This window comes from Trichosurus vulpecula, chromosome 8 (assembly GCF_011100635.1).
Source record: "Trichosurus vulpecula isolate mTriVul1 chromosome 8, mTriVul1.pri, whole genome shotgun sequence".
Taxonomy (NCBI): domain Eukaryota; kingdom Metazoa; phylum Chordata; class Mammalia; order Diprotodontia; family Phalangeridae; genus Trichosurus; species Trichosurus vulpecula.
Genome location: NC_050580.1, coordinates 96,629,908 through 96,652,820, shown reverse-complemented (window position 1 = coordinate 96,652,820; position 22,913 = coordinate 96,629,908). Strand labels below are relative to the sequence as shown.

The 22,913-nt window shown below is 41.9% G+C and overlaps 1 protein-coding gene across 1 annotated transcript in view; it reads right to left on the bottom strand.

Moving 5' to 3' along the window:
• Positions 1-22,028, bottom strand: part of HSPA12A (heat shock protein family A (Hsp70) member 12A) — a 101,706-nt gene extending 79,678 nt beyond the window's left edge. Inside the window, exon 1 of the mRNA XM_036736006.1 lies at positions 21,859-22,028. Coding sequence (XP_036591901.1) covers positions 21,859-21,898 — 40 coding nt within the window. The 5' untranslated portion in view covers positions 21,899-22,028. The remainder of the gene's footprint in view (positions 1-21,858) is intronic.
• Positions 22,029-22,913: the final 885 nt, after the last annotated feature.

The following is a 22,913-nucleotide window of genomic DNA, read 5'->3' as shown; positions in this document are numbered from 1 at the left end:
ATATATATATATATATATATATATATATCCTTACAGTAATAATTATAAATCAGAGCCACTGTACTAAGCCTCAAAAGAAATGAAGTTAGACTTGGTCTCCCTGCCTGTGCCAGGCTTTTCTGTCTTTAATCCACTGTCCCTGGGGCTCAGTTGTCTTGATTAGTGACTGACTGAAAGCAAACTCAACTAGTTCATTGGATTCAGCTAGCCCTAGCTCAGATCATGATTCACTTCCTATTTGGCCAGCATACTACTTCCCCATCCCCCAATTTCCACTTCTTGCTCTGGAAAGGATGTGTCAATGGATTGCCCTATGGATCAAATCACTATCCCCATGACACCTCACATGAAAACTCTTTTCACATATATATGTATATATGCATGCATAAATACATACACATATATACAGTATATATGTACACATAGGTGCTTAACATTTTTTCATTTACTCATTCCCTCATTCATCATTTATTAATTTACATCCAATCTACTATTGTCAAAGTAATTTTTTTTTCCTAATGCACAAATCCATCCACTTCAAAATATTTAGTGCTTTCTACACATAGGAAAAAAATGTAAACTCTTTATTATGGCACTTAAAGTGCTCCATGATCCAGTTCTAGGTATATGACCCTGGACAAATCACTTAACCCTGTTTGCCTTAATTTCCTCATCTGTAAAATGAGCTGGAGAAGAAAATGACAAACCATTCCAGTATCTCTGCCAATAATACCCCAAATGGTACCATGAAGCATCAGACATGATTGAAAAACTGAACAGAATGAGCCAGTTCTAGACTACCTTTACAGACTTATTTCCTAGTCTTTATTCCATCCAAAACACAACATTGTTAAAGTCTCATCCTATCCTCTCCCATCTCTGTACTTCCATGCATAACAATCCCCATCTGTGAAATGCACCCCCTTCCTGGAATCCTTCCATTCTTTTAAGGTCCAGCCTTAAGCTGTCTATCAGGCCAGGCCTGATCTAGAAGAAATCCTTCCCATTCTAATCTCTCATTGTGTCACTTCTGCTCTCTGAGCTTCAGTTTCCTCAAGTGCAAAATGGAAATCTTAATACTCCTTAATCTGCCCCAAGGGGTTGTTGGGAAGTTCGAATGAGATGATGTATGTAAAATGCTTCATAGACCTTGCATAGCTATATAATTAGAATTAACTGTGTAACCTTGAGGAAATCTCTTTTCCTCTCTGGATCTCACCTTCTTCATGCTTAAAATGAGTAATTTGGACTACTTGACCTCTAAAAAGTCCCTTCTGGCTCTAAGTCCTCTGATTGCATAAAAAAGTCTTCAGATTTACACATTTCCAAAATGTGGAGTAAATGCAAAATAACATTAGCACCCCTGATTTTATGTATATTAGCAATTGTAGTCATATTTGCCAATGCTTACTGAAAATGTCCCAGTTGTGAACATAAATAGTTTTCCCAAAAAGCTAATGCTGTGAATAGCTGCTAGAGGGAACTCTCCAGGGAAAAGAGGAAGCAGAAAGTGGTTGCTATTTGGGGATGCCTGTTTGAAAAATCCAGGGTGTTCTTCGCAGGATGAGGTAGGTGGGTCCTCTTGCTACAGGAATTTGTATTGTGTGTTTTCATCTTCAGGATTTTCATTTTTAAATTGTATCACTCTTAAGTTATTTTATTTGAAGAGCGGTTTTATTTTTCTTTAAAATTTTTTGAAGTTTTGCTGCATTCACAAACATCTTGTGATCAGTTCTGTTTTTTTTTATGAGAACACATCCCTATTTTCACAATGCAAGGCAATGATTAAGTGGCAATCAATATGTAAATTTTTACCTAATACAATTTTTTCCAGGAATATAGCCAATAAGTAAGACTAGGGATATCTGTTACCTTATATTCTCAGATATACCTGACTTCTGAGGAAGAGATTCTTTATTCACTTTTCCTCTTGGGTTCTCATTTTTGGGGGGAATCCTAGCCTTTGTCCCTGAGCTTAAATTTTTGAATTTGTATTCCCTACCAAATGTAAGCATTTTGAGGGTAGGTATTTTTTTTTCATTTTTATCCTTGTAGCCCCAATTGCCAAGTATAATTCCTGGCATCATCATCATCATCATCACTGGGTCATTGTACTTACCATTTACTTTTACCATTACCGTAACTGATTTCATTGGAGTAGGGAATTCCTACTTATGAACTCTGAACTCTACAATGCACTTTAGCAACTATTCTGACACAGAGTCTCAGAGAGTCACCCGAGGGACTTAGAAGTTGACTTGAAGTTGGACCCAGCTCTTCCTGAGCCAGTGGTTGGCTCTCCATCCACTAAGCTACCTGCCCCTCTTTCTACTAAATGCCTAACACACAGTAGGTGCTGAATAAATGCTAAATGAAATACTTATGGAATACCCATGGCCATGGAACTAGACAGTATGACTAAAGAAACATGGCAGCTACTCACCCTCATGGATTTTTACGTTTAAATGATTAACAGAAAAGGACTTGATAAAGGCCTGACACAATAGTTTCCAAACTCTATATAGCAATACTCTTTTTGCCCCCCCCAAAAAGTTACACATTCTCATTTGTCATAAAACAATTTACAAAAATACTTTTCTTTATTTGAATTTTATTCAAATAAAATTTTAAAAAAAAATTTTACACTTTCACAAAAACAAACAAATCTTAAGCAACAAAATAATGCATAAAATAATAATTGCTGTGCTGCATCCACTGTCATAAAATCATGGGGTGATAGATTTAGAGATGGAAGAAGCCTTCAAGGTCATCTAGTCAGAGATCATAAATGTGAACTGGAAGAGACTTCAGGTGGTTTGTTCCCCACTCCCTCCATTATACAGATGAGAAAACTGAGCTCCAGACCCAGCATTCTTTCCATTACACCAAAGTGGCCCCAATCTCCTCATTTTACATTTTAAGAAATTGAATCTCCTAGAGATTAAGTGGCTTGTCCAATGTCACACATGTGACAATGACAGTAAATGGTGGAATCAGGATCTGAATGTTGGTCCTCTGATTCCAAATTTAACCTATTTTTCCATTATATCACAAAGCCTCCCAAAGGTGAAAGGGGAAAAGATAGCGTCCTGTAGGCCCTCCCAAGCCAGTTCACCAGAGTACCCTAGGTATTTAGTAGTAGGGATGAAGTTAAGTGTTCCCCCAAGGCCAACTGGAAGAGAAAAGTGCCCAGGACCCCCAGGCAGGGAAAGGGTGGGGAGAGGGCGGTGTGGGGGAGAGAAGAGAGAGAGAGAGAGAGAGAGAGAGAGAGAGAGAGAGAGAGAGAGAGTGCTGGGGAGAAGATGAAGGAAGAGGAGTAGAGGGTGATCTATATTTCCTCTGCTGCCTGCTCTGGATCCCCTGTTCCCCTTCTCCTATCCCCATCTGGTCATAGCAAACTCCCTGTGTTAGTTTTGCTTTAGTTGCCTTTGATCTAAACTTTGTTTCTGCTTTAAAAAAAGTCCTTATTTATGTTGGAGCTGTACTTGGAAAATATCCAATAATTTTGGCCACTGCTTCATGCCCTCCCTGAAAGGGCCTCTTATGACTGGAGGGAAAGAGGCCACATTTTGGAAGGCTCTCACCAAATTGGGGGGGAGGGGGAAGTTATGTCCAATGATCAAAATATTATAATAGTAATCTGGGGGAGGGAGCAACATGTAGCACAGCACAAAGAACTAATTTGTTCACTAGCTGTGGAATTTTGGATGTCACAAACTCTCTGAAGCATCAGACTCTGCATCTATAAAATCAGGAGGTTGGGTTTGATCATCTCCAAAGTTCCTTCCAACTCGACAAACATTGTCATTTAGAAAAATGACAAACACACCTGCTAGCTTAAACTCATACTCTTGCTTGAGGCTGAACATGGAACATCATCCCACCTCTTTGTGAGACATGCCAAGTGCTCATTGCTGTTCAGTCATTTTCAGTTGTGACCCCATTTGGGATTTTCTTGGCAAAGATGCTGGAGTGTTTGCCATTTCCTTTTCTAGCTCATTTTACAGATGACAAAACTGAGGCAAGGTGGGTTAAGTGACTTGCCTAGGGTCACACAGCTAGTAAGTGTCTGAGGCCAGATTTGTGCTCAGGGAGATGAGTCTTCCTGGCTCCAGGCCCAGCCCTCTATCCATTGCACCACCTAGCTGCCTGATATGCTAAAGTAGCTAGGCCCATAACTAGGGAGTTTTGTGCCCAGAAAGAGCTACAGAAAATGAGGAGGGGGTGGAGTTCACTGCCTTCTTTCTATTTAAACTAATCATTCTGAATAATTATTTGCAAAGATATGGTGAAGTAGTGGGGCCTGCCCCAGGTGAAAATGTGAGAGACTGCACAGTGTTTGGCACACAGTAGGCATTTCATATATGCTAGTCGGCAACTGATGCTCTCCCATCTCCTCTATTGCTCAGGCTGCTCAGGGCACCTCCACCTCTTTGGTCCCTTACTTGTATTTATCGTTCCTGGGTAATGTCCAGTCACTGACTCCCAACACACATCCCCTCTCCCCTCCCCACCCCCATACCTTTCCCTATCCTCCCCTCTTCTCAGTTAAAATGTTCAAATGTTCTGCTCCCTTAGTGCCAAGGTCTCAGCTAGGAGAGCAGTCTGACACAGTTAGCACTGGCATGGGGGCCAGGAAGTCTGACTCTGCCTCAGTTTCTAATCCTGCCCCTCTGGGCAAACACTTCAGCTTTTCGGTCCTAGGTTTTCTCCTCTGAAATGAAAAGGGTGGCTCTCCAGGGACCTTTTCCACCCTTGGGTTCCTCTAGGATTCTATTTCACACTGAGATAAGACTCTATTTCACACCAAGCCATTAATGGCTTAATGTGTTTCCCCCTCCCACTGTAGTTGCATTTTGAAAGAGGACACCAATCGGCATTTCTCGACCTTTTTTCTGGTATAGACTCCTTGGCAATCTGGTTAAGCCTGGTATGGACTCCTTCTTAGAAATGTTTTTAAATGTATAACATAAATTACATAGGATTACAAAGGAAACCAATTATATTGAAATAACACGTATGTTTTTTTTCTCCGCTGAAGTTTACAGACCCCAGGTTAAGAGCCCATGGTGATGGAAAGAGCACCAAGTTAAAATGTGGCTCTATTCCTTGTTAATTAGACCTTTCTGCTGCTTGCTACTCTGAACCTCTCTGGGTTTTTCTCTCTTAAATGGGGGGCGGGGGGTGCTGGTTAGAATAGATTCATGATTCTCAAACTTCTTGGTCTCAGGATCCATTTACACTCTTAAAAATTATTCAGGCCCCCAAAGAACTTTTATATGGGATATATAATATATATAAATATATGTTTTACCATATTAGAAACTAAAATTTATACATTTAAATAATTATTATTTTAAAATAACAATAATAAACCCAAAATATGTTAACATTTATAAAAAATAAGTATTTTCTGAAACAAAAGAAGATTTAGTAAGAAAAGTGGGCTTCTTACACATATTTTTGCAAATCTCTTTAATGTCTTGCTTAACTGAAGACAGCTGGATTCTCATATCTACTGCATTCGCTCTGTTGTGGTATGTTGTTTTGGTTGAAATACACAAAGGAAATCCGGCTTCACACAGATACGTATTTGGGAAATCGAGGAGCATTTTAATAGGCAAATAACCTCATAGATCTCTTGAATGAGTCTTGGAGACTCCTGGGGGTATGCAAGCTACACTTTGAGAACCACAGGATTAGATTTTTCTCTAAAGCCTTTTCCAGCTTTAAACAGTAGGAAGAAACAGCATTTCACCCAAAGGAATGTGTACTTTCTAAAATCTTAAATGAAAGACTATCCTCTAAAGTCATGCAGGCAAGGGAGAAATTTTTGGATGGTGTGATTTTCCCCTCCTACATCCCTACTCTCTCAATTGTCCACCCATCAAATTATATCATGATGGCAACCACCTCCCCTGTTAAATCATAAGATTGGCTCTTTTGCTCCAAACCTGTACAAAAGAGCATAGCACATCTACCAAGAAAAAAGACTTCTTTAAACCAAGGCCATTATCCAGTGAGCAAGGGGCAAAATAGTCCTTTGCCCCAACTTTTATTCCTTCCTTCATTTATTCATTCAACAAACACGTATCAAATCCTAGAGTGTGCACTGTTCCAGATTCTAAGTTTAGATACGATATGATCTCTGCCCTTAGGTAACTTCTAGGATTTAAGATACAAAGTCAGATAACTATGACAAACGAGAAGCACTTTAGGAAGAGGCCAAAAAAGTGCTGTCAGATCTAAGGAGAAAAGTGCAAAAGAGAAGGCTGTTATAGTTCAGTCGAGTCTGCCTCTTTGTGACCCCCATTTGGGATTTTCTTGGCAGAGATTCTGAAGTGGTTTGCCATTTCCTTCTCCAGCTCATTTTACAGATGAGGAAACTGAGTCAAACAGGGTTAAGCGACTTGCCCAGGTAGTAAGTATCTAAGGCTGGATCTAAACTCAGGTCTTCATGACTCCAGGCCCATGGCTCTATTCACTGAGCCACCTAGATGCCTGAGAAGGCTTACTAGAGGCTTTAAATGATAAGTAGGAACTCAAGAGAGAAAGAGGGTGAGGGAGGAGGAAAAATCAGAAAAAATTATGTTGGGATTTTCCCCCTCAATTTCCCACTTTATGTTTGTATAGACATAGCCATGACCCAAAGCCACTCTCCTTTTCAAAGAAGATTTCCAAACCCGAGAACTGATGTAATCTCCAGCTTGGAAGAACAGGGTTTATTTCCTGTCCTGCCTAACAAAAACAAGTTACCAAAGAGCTACATAACCCAGACAACTTCACGCTGACTTCCTGTCAGCCCTGGTAAAAGATAAAGTCTTCACTGGTAATCAGGTCCACTAGAATGTCAACTGCTTGAGAGCAGAGTTTCTTATTCATCACTACATTCCCTGCCCTCTGCCCAACTCCAGTGTTCTGCACACAGCTGGCATTTTATAAACGTTGAAATGAACTGAATTCAATTGAATTGAAATGTATTACTAAGCAGACTGGAAAAACAATGGAAAATGTTCCCTGTTGGAGGACTGGAGGGAACCTACCTATGGAAAGGATGTGCATGGTGGGTTGGAGGGGTGGGGGAGAGGTTATGTCCAATGATCAAAATATTATAATAGTAATTTTTTTTTGGCCTGAGGAAGGCATGAAAATGGCATTTAACTCATGGCATCCACTTTGTGTGTATACACACACACACACACACACACACACACACATACCCTTATACAACTACACCAGCTGACCATGCTCTAATTAGCCACCTACTAAAAGTCTTTAGACATTTAGTTATATTCACAATTTATCTTGAAGCTTTATTTTGCATTATTTTATTAGTAAAATGTATATCTTTTCATACACTGAGACTGTCACGGATGTGACACTGGATAAACAGGGTTATAAAACACTCTGGGGCATCCACAGATAATCATAACTCAGAAAGTTAAAAAAGGACCTAAGAGCTGAAAGGTCAGCTTATCAAACACTCTGCCTAATGCAGATATCTTTTATAGCATTTCCAACAAGTGGTCATCCACTCTCTGCTTGAACACTTCCAAGGATGGGGAACTTACTATTTAATGAAGCAGCCTATTCTGTTTTGGACTACATGTATTTGAGGGTATTTTAAAAATTACTAAACCATGCATACTCTTTAACCTAGCAATACCATTGCTAGGCTTAAATCCCAAAGACAGAGGAAGAAGACCCATACGTATGCAGCTTTTTATAGTGGCAAAACCCTGAGAACTAAGGGGGTAGGGGAGGCAGCCATCAATTAGGGAATGGCTGAACAAACTATTGCATATGAATGTAATGAAATACCAGTATGCAATCAGAAACAACGAAAGGGACTGCTTCAGAAAAATCTGCAAAGGCTTGAATGAACTGATTCAGGGTAAAGTAAATAAAACAAGGAGAATAATTTACAGGAGTGGGGAGTCTGCAGCCTTGAGGCCACCGCAGGCTCTCGACCCCAGATTTGTGCAATAACACCATAAAGACAAATGTGAGGGTGTCGTCCTATTTGGGGATGGCCGGCCTCTGGCTAAATATATCCTTCTTATGTTACCTATATTTGTATTTGCTCCATAACTACTTCTGAGACTCCAGATAAAACTTGTAAAGAGATTAGCACAGTCTGGCCCATAGTAGGTGTTTAAAAAATTTGTTCCCTTTTCCCCTCCCCAGTTAGTGCAAAATTTCCCAAGCACAGTTGAGTATGTAGATGACCTAACAATAATAATGTTCATGTCAAACGAATAAATCAGTAACTGTCTAGCCACATCAGAGCAAAAGTTATAGAAAAACTCCACACTGAGGTATTTCATTCACATAGGAAGGCCTTGCAAGCAGCTGTGACCTCAATGGAAGATTAGAAGACACTCTGATCCACCATGAAGTCTGGGTGCAAGAGAAACACATTTTCTTCTGTTAAGAATGACAGAGGGGCAGTGAGGTGGCACAGTGAGTAGAGCACGGGCCTTGGAGTCAGGACAACCTGAGTTCAAATCCGGCCTCGGACACTTGACACAGTTACTAGCTGTGTGACTTTGGCCAAGTCACTTAACCCCAACTGCCCTCCCTTCCCCCGACCCAAAAAAAATGGCAGAGGAAGAACTTGCATGTGATTTTACACTTACCATATACATGGCCATAAAAGGTACTCTGATACTATTATTGTCATTTTAAAAATAGACATTTCACCATGTACCAGGATACAGGAAATAAGAACAACCACTGTGGCAGCCAATTCAAAGGAAAGGAACATAAAGGAAACACAAATCCAGCTTTATGAGTGATAAAGAAGAGACAGTCTGGGATGGTGGGAAGAACAATGGACTGGGAGTCAGGAGAGCTGGGTTCTGGTCCGGTTATACAACCTCTAAGTGGCAGCTGGCGCAGTGGACAGAGTGTCAGACCTGGAGTCAGGAAGACCTGTGTGCAAATACTGCCTCAGACCCTGGTTAGTTATCTCATCTGTAAATGGGGATAATAGCATCTACCTCATAGAGTTGTTGTGAGGATTAAATAATATTTGTAAAGTGCTAAGCACAGTGCCTAGCACATAATGGGCGTGTGATAAATCCTTCCCTCTCACTTTCCTTCCTTTTTCCCTCTCTCCCTCCTTTCTATCCTCTTTCCTCCCCATTCCTCAACTTTTTCCTTCACTTCTATTCTCCCTTCTTTTATTCTTCATTCCTTCCCTCCCTCTCTCTTTTCCTTTCCGTTACTCTCTCCTTCCTCCTTTCTTTCCCTCCTTCTTTTCCTTCTTTCCTTCCTCCTTTTCTTCCTTCATTTCTTCCTTCTTTCCTATGTACAGCACTCTGAACACCTTAAAGTGCTATATGACTACTAGCTTTTGCAAATCACATCGCTATGGGCCTCGGTTCCTTAATTTTTAAATTGAGAGGTTAGACTAGAACCATGGCCTCTGGTGCCTTACATCTCTAATGTTCCGTGCCTCTATGTCAAGCTGCATTTTCAGAGTGACCTTAAATTAATCTGGAGAATATCAATCAGCATGTCGATAAAGTGTTAGCTATCTTGGGCAGGGCAAGACTGTGGAGAAGGGGAGAGGAGTAGGAGGAGAAGGAGGAGGAGGAGGAGGAGGAAGAGGAAAAGGAGGAGAAGGAGGAAGAGAAGGAGGAGAAGGAGGAGGAAGAAGAGAAGAGACGGAAGAAGAGGAGGAGGAGGAGGAGGAAAAGGAGGAGAAAAAGGAGAAGGAGGAGGAGGAAGCGAAGAGATGGAAGAGGAGGAGAAGGAGGAGGAGGAGGGGGAGGAGGGGGAGGAGGAGAAGAGATGGAAGAAGAGGAGAAGGAGGAGATTATAAGGAGACTAAGGCATATGAATCAGTCAGTGAATCAGTCAACAAGTATTTAAGTGCTTCTTTATGTGCCATGAACTGTGCTGACTGCTGGGGATACAAAGAAAGGTAAAAACAGTCCCTGCCATCAAGGAACTCACATTATATCAAGGAAGACAACATGTAAATATGTGTGTATGTACGTATATATATATATATATATATGCATATTTGTATATGTATGTACATATGAATAAAATCACATTACCTTCTGAGGGGTAGATTTCTGTTTTCATTAGTATAGAGAAATCCTAGTGTAAGATAATGAAGTAACCACCTCTCTAAAGTTCCTAGTAAGATCAAAACCAGAGGAATCTTACGGGTAAGAGAAAGTTGAAGAAAATTTTGTACCTCTTGTAGAAACTGAACTTGGGTAGCTGGATGAAGTACAGCAAATATGAAGAAACTTTTCCAAGCCTGAAACGTGTTAAGGGAAACTAAAGAATCTGTTTAAATAAAGATGTCTAAGACTGGGCTTGACACTTACCTTTCTGGGCAGAGAATGCCTAACACAATCTCTGCAGTAATCATCCCACTTGAGGATTTTAAGACTATGAGGAAGAGACAAGAAGGAGACGTGGGATGAAAGTTCAAGCTTCAGTTGGATGTAGAGGTTCCCTGATGAGAAACACACAATAAACGTCTGGCAAACATTCCATGTTCTACAGCTGCACCAAGACCTCATTTCACTTTAAAGGCAGGAAGCATGAGCAGATGTGACAGAGCTGGAAATAATATCTGACAAGGAAGAAATTCAGAGAACACTGTTCTGAAAGATAAAAAGCACCCTGTAAACAATGTCTGAAGGAACTAGAGATGATTGGCTTGGAAAGAAAAGAAACTGAGGCAGGGCTATGATCACTGTCTCCAGCCAATTAAGGGCTGCCCAAGTGAGGAAGAGGAATGAGACATACTCTTTATAGCTACAGATGGAAGAGGAAAGAGGAATTAATCAAAGTTACAGGGAGGCAGAATTCAGCTCAATATAAGACTCAATATAATTTCTAGCAATTAGAGCTGTCCAAAAAAAATAAATGACTGGTCCATTTTACTGTTCAGACAGACCCTGAATAAGCAGGAAAGAAGCCCTTCATGTGGTAGGATGCTGGTTCTAGATGACTTCTAACTCATCTATTTAGTTTATGATTCTATGGTATTTATGTTGGGGGCTAAATGCCCTGGGCTGGGGAGGAAGGGGAGAGAGTTATCTGGGGCATTCCTAATCTCGGATACTAGGGGCTTAGACTTGGAATTAGTAGCAACCTGAGTTTAGTTATCATCTCAACTGTGATACTTATTAGTTTGTAACCATGGGCAAGTCATGCAACCTTTCTGAGACTCCATTTTTGTATCTGTAAAATGGAGATAATTATGCCTGTACAGGGCGCTTACTTCACAAGGTTGTTGTGATGCTCAAGGAAGATGATGAATGCATTTGTCATTGTTCAGTCACATTCAAATCTTCATGACCCTATTTGAGGTTCTCTTGACGAATATACTGGAGTGATCTGCCATTTCCTTCTTCAGCTCACTTTACAGATGAGGAAACTGAGACAAACAAGGTTAACTGACTTGCCCATACAGCTAGTAAGTGTCTGAGGCCACACTTGAACTCAGTTCTTCCTGACTCCAGTCCCAGGGCTTCTATCTACTATACCACCTAGCTGCTCCCTGATGAATGCCTAGTGCTGTGCACACAGGAAAGTGATATATCAATGGATATTATTATTAAGTTGTTTCAAAAACACTTTGAAAACTCTGTGACTGACCCAGGAAGCATGATATGGTGGATAAAGGGCTAGATTTGGAATGACTAACAGCTTGTCTCAAATCCTCTGAAACTAGGTGTGTGAATTTAGACTAGTTACAGAAAGGTTTCCCCTCTAGTGGAAGGGAAATCCCACAGTGGGAGTTCGTCAAAAGAAATGACAGATTATTGACATATTGATTTACTATCCCAAGAGGTAGTGTTGTACAATGGCCAGAGTGCCAGCCTCAAAGCCAGAAGATGGTTCAAGTCCTACCTCTGACATATACTGACTCTGGGCATGTCCCTTAAACTCTCAGGGTTCTAGGCAACTTTCTGATACCAGAAAGTACCAACCTGCACTGGTAGAGGCGAAGTCACAGGCCCAATTCCCCCCATCCCTATTACTCAGCATTGTCAAATGAACAAGTAAGTCTTTGAAAACCTTATAACTATTTGCTGATTGAAAATAATTGTACACGCACATATGTGTATACATTGTGTATATATATATATATATATATATATATATATATATATATATCTGTATGTATATGTGATTTTATATTTGTGTTATATAAAAGTTATACACACACACACACATTAAAAACTTATGATTAACCAAGTTATGAAACCTATCTCAGATCCTTGATAAAATACGAACAAGTACCCAAATAGATCCAAATAGTAAAATAAAGGCATCCTTCAATCGAGTCTGTAGGATGCTAAATGATCATGTTGCCATCTCTAATTCTCTTCATCTCTCTCCCCAAGTTATATTTATTAGCATAATAAACAAAAACCTCACCTTTTTAAAAAATTTGCAAGTGCATCTACATATAACCTCTCCAAACCCCCAATTAGCCACAACCCCACAAACCCAATGGGCATATTCTGATTCAAGCTAGATGTTCCCACTTCCCAGTGTTACCTAATGATGTATTTTTCCAGGTCTTTCTCACCAAAGATCTATGTCTGAGATCCTAGAAGGATCATTCTTATTCAGGTACAAATAAGTATCTTAGACATGATCCTTGCCTCCTAGGCGTGTATGGAAGAATATTAGCACACACAGATTTGTCTCTCCTACTCACAAAACCCCAGTAGTTCTATATTAGCTCTAACACAAATTGTGTTTGGCATTTTAAGAGCCTTCACCATCTGGCTCCAGACAATCTATCTAGGCCTTTTCAACACTACTACCCTTCACATGCTCGCTGTTGTAGCTGAAGCATCAGCTTGCTAATCAACCTCTGGTCTGGGTGCCTTTCCACGTGATTGAATTGTACACCCACATTTCCACTTCTTAGAATCCCTAACTCAATGCAAAGCTCAACTCAAGCACCACATCCTACACGAGGCCTTTCCTGATTCTCTGGGTGCTCATGCCATGATGCACCCCCAAATTATCTTTAACTTGCTTTTCTATACAAGGTCCCCAAAAAGTTCCCCCCCCAAAAGAAATCTCTAGCAGCTTAAAACTGCACTAAGACTTTTAGGACATGCTGGGGTTTTTTTATTTATTTGTATATGCGCATGTTGGTTCTGTTGGAATGCAAGTCCCTTGAGACCAGGAACTGTTTAGTATTTTGTCTTTTTATCCCCAGAACTTATTAATTAAGCATTCGTTGAGTATCTATTTAATGACTGATTTGAACCAGCATCCTGAATATAGTCAACCAATAATTGCTCACACTTATAAAGCACTTCAATGTTTTTAAAGCGTTTTATGTACACTATTTGATTTGATCATCATAACTCTATGTCTGTTATTATGGGAGACAGAAATAGCAGGGACAATTGAAATCTGCAAAGAATTTTTTTTAAATGCATTTTAGATTCTACCTTCAAATTCCTTCACCACCAACCCAGTTTAACCAAAGACATTAACAAAGATGAAAAACTAATTGATGTGTATTTCATCTCCTCATCACCTGGAAGTAGAAGCAATAAACAATAAAATGGCCAAGAGCAGAGAGGCTCAAAGAGAGAAGGAAGAGACTAAATCACGTAGTAGGAGCAGTGGTCTTGGAAGCAAGAGATTTAGGTTCAAATCAGCTGTGGGGCTATAAGTAAGTGACTTTTCTTTCCTTACTCAAGGCTTGAATTTCCTCTTCTGTAAAGTAAGGGAGATAGAATAGACGACCTCTAAGGTCCCTCCCAGCCAATGAACCTATTAGATGTTTACCTAAGGCAATGAAAACCATCTTAACACAATAAATAGTCTTTTCCAACTCAATCACCTGAAGTTGACGACTTTTAAGGCCAACCTGACAACCAACAATTGTCTACTTAAAAACCAAGGGATAGCAAATGTCTTGTGTTCTTGGTGATGTGGAATCTTTTACTATGTCAGCAATCCTCTCCTTTCTTCTAGGCTGTTGGACAGACTCTACTGACAGTCAAACCTCCTTTCTTAAGGTGGCAAAGGTCAAGAGATTCTCTTCATTTTGGAGGGAGGGGAGGGGGAGACCTTGATTCACCTGGGTGAATAAAATCCTCACATCTTACCAACCCAACCCTTTCCAGTTAGCACTGCAGAAGCAAACAATAAAGCCTGGAAGTACTTCTAGTTAGCCTCTCAGGTGGTACTTGCACTGTATTTAATATCATACGTAAATTAGTGATATCAGAAAAAAGCATGATTGCATTATAGAAAAACCATAAATACTGTACTACATCAACCTGAGGACCATTGCTGAAACCACTGGAGATCAGAGGCCACTCTTGGATGTAAGACAGATGTGTCTTTTGATAGGCCCTAAGCTGAATTCTTGGGCAGTACCCCTCCTGCCAACCTTCCTATACTTATTTCTTACTACAGTGTCTTCCACTCCTTCCACATGCAGTTTCTTGAATTCACCTTGTGTTTCTAACTTCACAATGCTTATCATTCTGTTGCCTTCAGCTGAAATACTGCCCCCTTCCATCTCTGTTCACTTTTGCTCTCCATGGGGTAGGGAGATTCTATGATATTCATTTGAAGATGATGGAGTGAGTCTTCAGCTATAACTTCCACTTTTTATGAGTGATGATAAGGAATCCAGGTAAATTACCCATACCATCTCCTGGGATCTTGCAATTAAGCAGACTCCAGACAAAGACATGAGAAAGGAGGAAGAGAAGAAATTGTCTGATTCCCACACCTTCCCAAAGAAACTAGACCAAAGCCATATATGAATGTGAACCAGTACAAATTCAGCAGAACTGGGAATTACCTAATGAATCTGAGTGGCAAAGGAAATTAATCCAGGCAATAAAAGTTATCTGGATAATTCACACAAATGTAGGATTGGGGCTCCGAGCTATCTGAATGATTATAGTTTTGAGTAATTAGTTTAAGTGCATCTAAATAATATTTCCTTATTGAGTTCATCTATCTTTGAACCTGTGCTGTGTTTAACATTTTTATTTATGACTTTGATGAAGTCGTAGGTAGTGTGCTTATCAAATTCACATATGACATAAAGTTGGGAGGGGCAGCCAATGCTGGATGACAGTCAGAATCCAGAAATAGGACAACAGGCTGGAGCCTTGGGTTAAACCTTATAATACGAAGAAAAAGAAGTAACAAATGGAAAGTCCTATACTTTGGGTTCAAAAAATCAACTTCACAAATATAAGGAGGGAGGCACGATAATGCAACAATTCACATGAAAAAGACCTGAGAGTTTGGGAGGATAGCAGTTTCAATTTAAGTCAGTAATGCTACATGGTAGCCAAAAAGTCTAACTGGATCTCAGGCTACATTGAGGGTCAAAGTGTTAGACCACAAAAGGTGATCAAAAACCTGGGCGCTGTGTTTTTGTCTGAGCATCTCATTTTAGGAGGAACAAAGACAAACTGGAGTGCACCTAAAGAAAGGTAAATAGAATGGTGGAGGACCTCAAGACTGTGTTAAATAAAGAATAATTAGAGGAACTGGGGATTTTTTAACTTAAAGAAGGGAGACTTAGGTGGGATAAGGAAAATATCTTTAAGTATTTGAAGGGCTGTCACAGGGAAGAGGGACTTTGCTTGTTCTGTCTGACTCCTGAAGGCTAAACCAAGGGGTAGAAGTTGAAGAAAAACAGATTTCAGCTAGATATAATGAAATATTTACTAATAATTATGGTCTTTTCCAAAGTGGCATGGCTACCTCAGGAGGCAATGGGTCCCTTCTCACTAGAAATCTTCAAAGGAAGGATAGATAACTACTCAGGGATAGTACAGAGGTTATTCAAACAAGAAGGCATGAGTCGGACTCTATAGTCTCTGAGATCTCTTCTTCCAACTTTGAAATTCTGTGATTTTCTAAATCAAGGAATTAAAGGAGTTTGTAGAAACAGTAAGAAACAGCCATACACATTTCAATATGATCAGTTTTATTTCTAAACCTTGTTCTCAACTTTCTTAATCTTTTCATCCTCCACCCTCCAACCCATCAGCTGAACTACCAGCATAATCCGTAGCATATTAAGATTACACTTGGAAGGAATACTCAGCTATAACATTAATTCTTTAAGACCTACTTACTCAAACCTGTGATCTTAATTGTCTGTAGCTTCAATAAATAGAAGAGAACATTTTTCCTTACTAGGCTTGAGGTTTTCACTTAAGCACGTTTTGAATCTAAGTAGCATCTCCTAAAGGATTACTGGAACACACATCGTTTTTAGCACCACAGCTATTCTTTGCCTTAAATCATGTCAATTCCTGAGTGCCTGCAGTCATAGAAATTACAGTTGGGTTAGCAATGGCCTAGAAGTCTCTCATTTCTTGCTGCCCAAGTGGTGATGTAGCCTCAGAACATTTGAGTGGCCAGGAGTTAGGCTTCAGGTCACTAATGGATGGATAAAGAATCCTGATAGACTGAAACATGTCCCCAGATAAATGCGAGTTTCTAAAAATGTCCCAGTGGCTCCCCTCATCATGGGTGTGCCAAGGTTCATTCTTCTCTCCTCTGCTATTCTCATTATATACTCTCATAAAGAGCCCCTATCATAACTTTATCTATCCTACTTACATTAATGATCCCCCAATCTTGAGTCCAGACCTTGCTCCAGTTCTACATCTCTGCCTGCTTGCAGGACCTTTCTAGCTGGGTATCCAGAAGTCAATTCAAATTTAACATGTCTGACACAGAATACATTATCTTTCTCCATAACTGGCTTTCCCTATCATTCATATTTCATTCAATGGCACCACCACTTTCTCAGTCAGTCAGGCTCACAATCTTAACCTTTTTATTCTCTTCACATAGTCAATATAAACAAATTTTGTCTACTCCTTAATGTCTGCCATATTCATCTTTTTCTTTCCATTCTTACTTCCTCACTCTCATCCAAGCTCTTAATCTTACACTGAGAGAAGCCTCTAACTAGATGCTCTGATTCCTTCCCCAGTCCACCATCACTAACTAAGCTTTCTAAAATATTGCTTACACCAAATCTTCTCTGCATGGAAAACTTCAATGGCTGCCCAATGACTATAGGATAAAGTCTAGATGCCTACTTCTGATTTCCAAGACCACCATCACTTTGTCTTCATCTATCTTTCCAACTTTATCTTCAACCACCATCCTACAATGAACTTTCCATTCCAGTAAGGTTGTCGGATCCACTTTCCCTAGACTGTGTTTCGCTCATCCTCAACTCCAATGATTATCTTTGTTACCACTATCTGAAATGTTGCCACTACTCCCAATTCAAACCTTCTCATGTCTTTAAATCTCAGCTCAAATTACACCTTCTCCATGAATTGGAAAGAAAACTGTAACTGGAATTGAATTCAGGGAATCTAAGTTTGTATCCCAATTCTGCAACTTACTACCTATGTGACCTTGGGCAAGTCCCAAGGCTCAGTTTACTCATCTGTTGGGCTATTCTGGGTGATCTCTGAAGTCTCTTTCAGTTCTAGATCAATGATCCTAAACATACCTAACCCAGCCAGAGCAATACTTAGCTCCTCTAAAAACTATTCAGTGGGTACTTCCCAGATACTTCCTTGTTTTATTGCTTAACTTTTCAAAGTAGGGTGTATGGTCCTCCCCAACTGTTCTGTAGATTCCTTGATGACAAGGACACCTGATTTATTACTGTATTCCTCAAAATGCATATGAGTGCTCTGTAGCAGTAGTACTCAATAAAATTTGGTGATTAAATGAAGATAGACAGTGGAAACAGAGGATACAAGGGATACTGGATTTCTCGGTCCTAACACAGTGTTTCCTTGGATGTTTCTAAATCTAAATGATGTCACTAAGTTACAGGTTGGCAAGGAGTGGACAGATACCTACAACCAAAGGTGTAATCTGAAATATTTGGGTGGTTTCTGCATCCGTTGTTGACTTGAACTGGGGTAAGGAAGAGGTGTGATCCCTCATCCAATACTGACATTCTCTTGACAACACTCAGCACAACCCTTCCCTAGGAAAAGTCAGTTTGCTCCCTCACTGCCGTGCTTTGTCCCATCTCCCTTCCTTTCCCTCCCACCTTCAACCCACCATTGAAGAATGAACCCTTTGCCTAGCAAATTCACCCTTCCATTGCCCTCAACATTTATAGTTACCATTATTCCCTTTTTCACTTTACCACATCAACCCTAGCCCTAGTTACATAACAGCCTCTAATCTAAAAGTCATCATTATTAATACCAACTTGATACCTGGTTTGTAAGAGCCATCTTCTCTGTTCATACCCAGCTACTTTCTTCAGTACTCATCTAAACATTCATCCGTTCATTCAATAAGCATTTAAGTACTTACTAAAAACTCACTGTGCTATGTACTGAGGGGGAATACAAAGATAACTAAGACTGTCCTTGAGGGGCTTACAATCTAGTAGAGAAGAATCATAGACACAAATAACTTCTACAAACTGGGATATGATAATGTTCATACAAGGAGCATAGAGTGCTAGGAAATCAGATTAGGGAATAAATGATACCTTTGTGAAGGAGTTTCCTTGAACACCACTGGATATTAATATTAAAAAAATGCCTAAGGCGTATTATGTTTATTCTGGCATGTCTGTCTCCTGACTCTAGTACAGCAGAAAGAACACTGGCTGTGGAGTCAAGAGGATCTGGATTCAAATCCCACCACTGATGTTTACCACCTGTGTGATGCTGGACAACTCCCTTACCATTCCTGAGCCTCAGTCTCTTAATCTTCAAAATGAGGGGATTTAACTTAACAGCCTCAGAAGTCCTTTCTTGATCTCTGAGTCTAAGATTTGTGATTTAAAGAGCTTAAAGGCAGTCAGACAAGATAACATGAATTTTAAAATGGATGAAATCGGCTGCATATTACAAAATTACAAGCAAGGAAAAACAATGGCTGAACATCATTAGGTATGTATCTTAACTTTTGTGTCTTTCAATGTCTTCATAATATTCATCAAAGGAAGACTACAGACAAGGCAGAAAAGTTTTTCACATATTAAAATTCAGGTCATACGTATGCAACCTCCCCAAAAACAGTTTATTCGATTTAAAGGAAGTGGGGGAGGGGGAGAATTTACCAGACTAGTTCTTTACTGGTATTCAGACAAGCACAACTTGGTAGATGGACTCAACTGCCTTACTTTCCAGTTGAACCTGGGGTTGAAGACTAAATAGAGTCATAAAACTCCCCAGGGAACTCACTTTGGGTTGCCTAAGCTCAATTCAACAAGCACTTAGTCTGTGCAATGCAAGGTGTTCCTGCGCTGTTTCTTCTTCGGACCAAATTCCAGTCTGCTCAGAGTTGGTGTCGGGATCCTCCCATTCCTACCATGTCAGCTACTGCAATGCTGTGCTCCCTCTCTTCCATCTGCAGGAACAATGGGCTGGGGTGGCAGGTGTGAGCGAGCTTGTGCCTGCCATGAGGTGTTATTTATAGATTGAAGGTGTTCTCTGCTGTTAACCAATCATTAAGTCAGGATATTAATCTATTTCCTTCAGCCTCCTATCTCTCTGACAGATTGAGTGCTCCTGGGAGAATAGGAAAGATGACAGCATTTGGGAGTTTGACAGATTTGTCATTTCGCTGGTATCATGTGTCCTTTTAAAGTATAACCACTTCCTAGTTGGATTTTCTTTAAATCAGTCATTTAATTTCATCATTACAAGATAATAGACTTGTAATTAACTGTATAAAAATATGTACTATCCCTTCCAAGATGCATCTGGATAGTTGTACTTTTTTTTCCTCCCCTTTAAAAAAAAAGAAAACTGTTAGTCACTGCATTTTGGCAGCTCTGTCAAGTCAGAGAGACTGATCTCAAGCATGCAATGAAGTTTCTTCACTTGAAAACTGTTTAAAAAATACATTTGCATAAAGGCTAGCATCCAATCTTAGTCCCTGTCCAAGTCTTTCCAAAGAGTAAAATAATTTTCACTTTGAATACAGTAAGTTTAAAAAAAAAGAAGTTCCTAGACCCCACCAAACCCCCCATTTTACTCACCCTCCCCCATAAGATGTGCTGTTCTTCATTAGGAGACAGGATTGGACCTGTGATTTTATTGTTACAGAGAACTCCTGGGTGAGGGAACTCCTTTTACCAAGGCAGGTGAACACCTTCACTGCAATTTTTAATCCTGAGTGAGCTCTGAGAAGCTAAGTAACCTGTCCAATGTAACACAGCCAGTATGTGGCAGACAGGAGCCTCGAACCCAGCTCTTTCTGGCTTCAAGGCTAACTCTCCATCTACTATGCCAAGAGATTTCTGCCACTGTGTATCGTCTTTTCAAAATGGAAGCCATCTGGCTCTTTTGCTGAATGAGCACTGCAGTCCAGCAACCACTTTGTCCCTCCGTCATCCAGCTACATACAAGTTACAGCCCCACCCCCACCGCAAGGACTCCTCTCCCCCCACCACGCACACCTAGAGCACTTATTCAGGAAAGGGTCGTCATTACAACGATCTCTGAACCATCCAGAACAGATCAGATTCATCTGGAGATAGATTTCTGGTATACTCAAAGTGTGCAGGTACATGGGAGAGGAGGGCAGATAGAATGAGGCAAGGAGAAAAGAAAGGAAGGAAAGTGTTAGAAATGAAAAGGGATGTAGGGTAATCCACTTTTTCACTATTCAGAGCTCTAATATTTCTTGATTCTGTCCCTTGCTGCACTACCCTCCCCCCTCCTCCTTTTTTAATCTTCTGGGAAGATGAGTCTGGAGGAAAATGTGTGGCTAAGGGTAACTAGACTTTGCTACAATCTGCTATTTATGCCTGGGAAAGACTATATTATAAAGTCCTTTCTCCAGCAAATTCTTTAGACACTTCTCGTGGCTTCTGGTAGGCTAATGAGCCCAGAGGTGCGCGTGGGGGTGGGGGTGGGTGAAGGGTGGATAAGAGCGCTGCCTTGGACCATAGAAACCACCTAGTAGGGGAAAGGTGGGTTACTCGCGCCAGAGTGCAGCCAGGCATCGAGCTCCCACCCAGGGAGGACGTGTGGTAACAAAACGAACTTAGGGTTGAGGGACGGGGCGCGGGATCTTCCTCCCTCATTTTTTTTCCACCTGGATCACTTCGCGTCTGCTGCATTGCCTCCCTTTGGGAGTCGCATGTGCTGTGTGCAATCCCGTGGCGTCAGGGAAAGCAGAGAGTGGAGCAGCCGGGGGCAGGGAGGAGGAGCACACGGCGAGGAAGCCCCTGGGCTCTCGCGTGGGAGGAGGGGGGCGGGGTGGGGGACTGCGGTCCCTGCTGCAGAGTCTCCTCTGAAGGGAGGGAACACGTGACAGACCGGGGCTCCTGACAGATCTGGCCTCTGCTTCCCAGCGCCGGGCTCCCCCGTCCCAGCCCCAAAGCTTGGAGAGCCCAAAGACCGGCCCGAGCGTCTCCCTTCCCTGCACCTCCCATCTCTAGGCTCCAGGAAGAGCCCGGGGAACTGCCAGCATAGAGAGGGAGGATAACGGGGGACGTTTCCATTTTCCCACGCTAGCAAGGACCCCAGTCTGAATTAGGGCTAGGCTGTCCCCGCCTCCTCCCCCACTCCAGTCCGCTCCATCTCCAAGCCTTCAACCTGGCTAGAAGGATGGAGAGCAGCAGGACTAGGTGGGGGATCCCGGAACGCGGACGCCGGGGGCCTCCAACCCGAAGGGGATGCTGACAATGCTCCAGCTCCACCCACTACGCCCCCGAGGGCCGGCCGGTCGCGGGCTGCTCCCTCGGTTCCTCCCTCCCTCCCTCCCGCCCGTGCCCTTGCGGCAGCGCTAGCCTAGGTGAGATCCCGCGTCCCCGTCCCTGCCTGACTAAGTAAGCGAGCTGAGGGGCGGACTCACCTTTGGGCCCCGCATCGCTCCCGGCTTCCTTCTCCGACATGGTTGCGCCTGGCCCTCAGCCCCGAATGAAAAGCTTCCAAGCCAGCCCCGGCGTTTGTCCGCGGCTTCGCTCCTCCGCTCGCAGCTCACTCTGGGGTCTGAGCCATTGGGTAGTGCGAGGCTCCTCTGACGCGGAGGCGGCGGCTCCTCCTCCCCACCTCCTTCCTCCTCCTCCTCCTGCCTCCCCCCTCTCCCTTCCCCCGCCTCCAGCTCCTGCTCTGGATACTGTAGCCTCTGCGGTGGCCCAGAGGAGCAGCCTGCAGAAAGTCTCCTCTCTTCCTCTTCCCACCTCCACCGCAACGCCTTGTTCCCTGCCTCCCTCCGCCCAGTGCGCCGAGCCAGAGGGAAGTCTCAGTGGCTGACCCTAAAGCTTTAAGCAGTCCTTCTCCTCCCCCCTCTCTCCTTCGTACCCCTCCTCTCCTGCTCTTTCCTACTCCTCCTCCTCCCCCTGGTTCTCCTCCTCTCCGCAGGGCCCCTCCCATTCAAGATTCTTTTTCTTAACACATCTCACTCCCCCACCCCGCGCCTGGTCCTAGACCAAGAGACCCTCTAGGCTAGGATCTGTCACTGACTCCGGATCCCACCCAAGGCGTAGAGTTCCTAACTGGGTGGAGAACGATCTGAAGGACTTCGTAATTACTGTAGCTTTCTGTTGTCAGAACCTGAAACTCTTAAAAGATAGCTACGCGCTCCCCATTCTGGTTCTGGTTAGGAAACCCTGACGCTCGCAGTATTAACCCTGACTGTGGTCTCAAGTTGTTTCCCCTCAAGCAGTCCCAATGACGTTTTCTCCTCACTTTGGGAACCACAGCATTGTCAAAAGCCAGAAGGCCTTGGTGTTTTAAACTAAACGGCATCCAAAGAGTAGATGTCTAATGCAAACCTATGACTTTTGTCGCCAATGCTTCACAGAGGCTGCGGGAAAAGAGAAACATTATATAAAGAGAGGATAAATGTGTAGGACATTAAAATGCAAAAAAGAAACGGAAATTCAAGCTGCAGATCAAGGTTGGGAT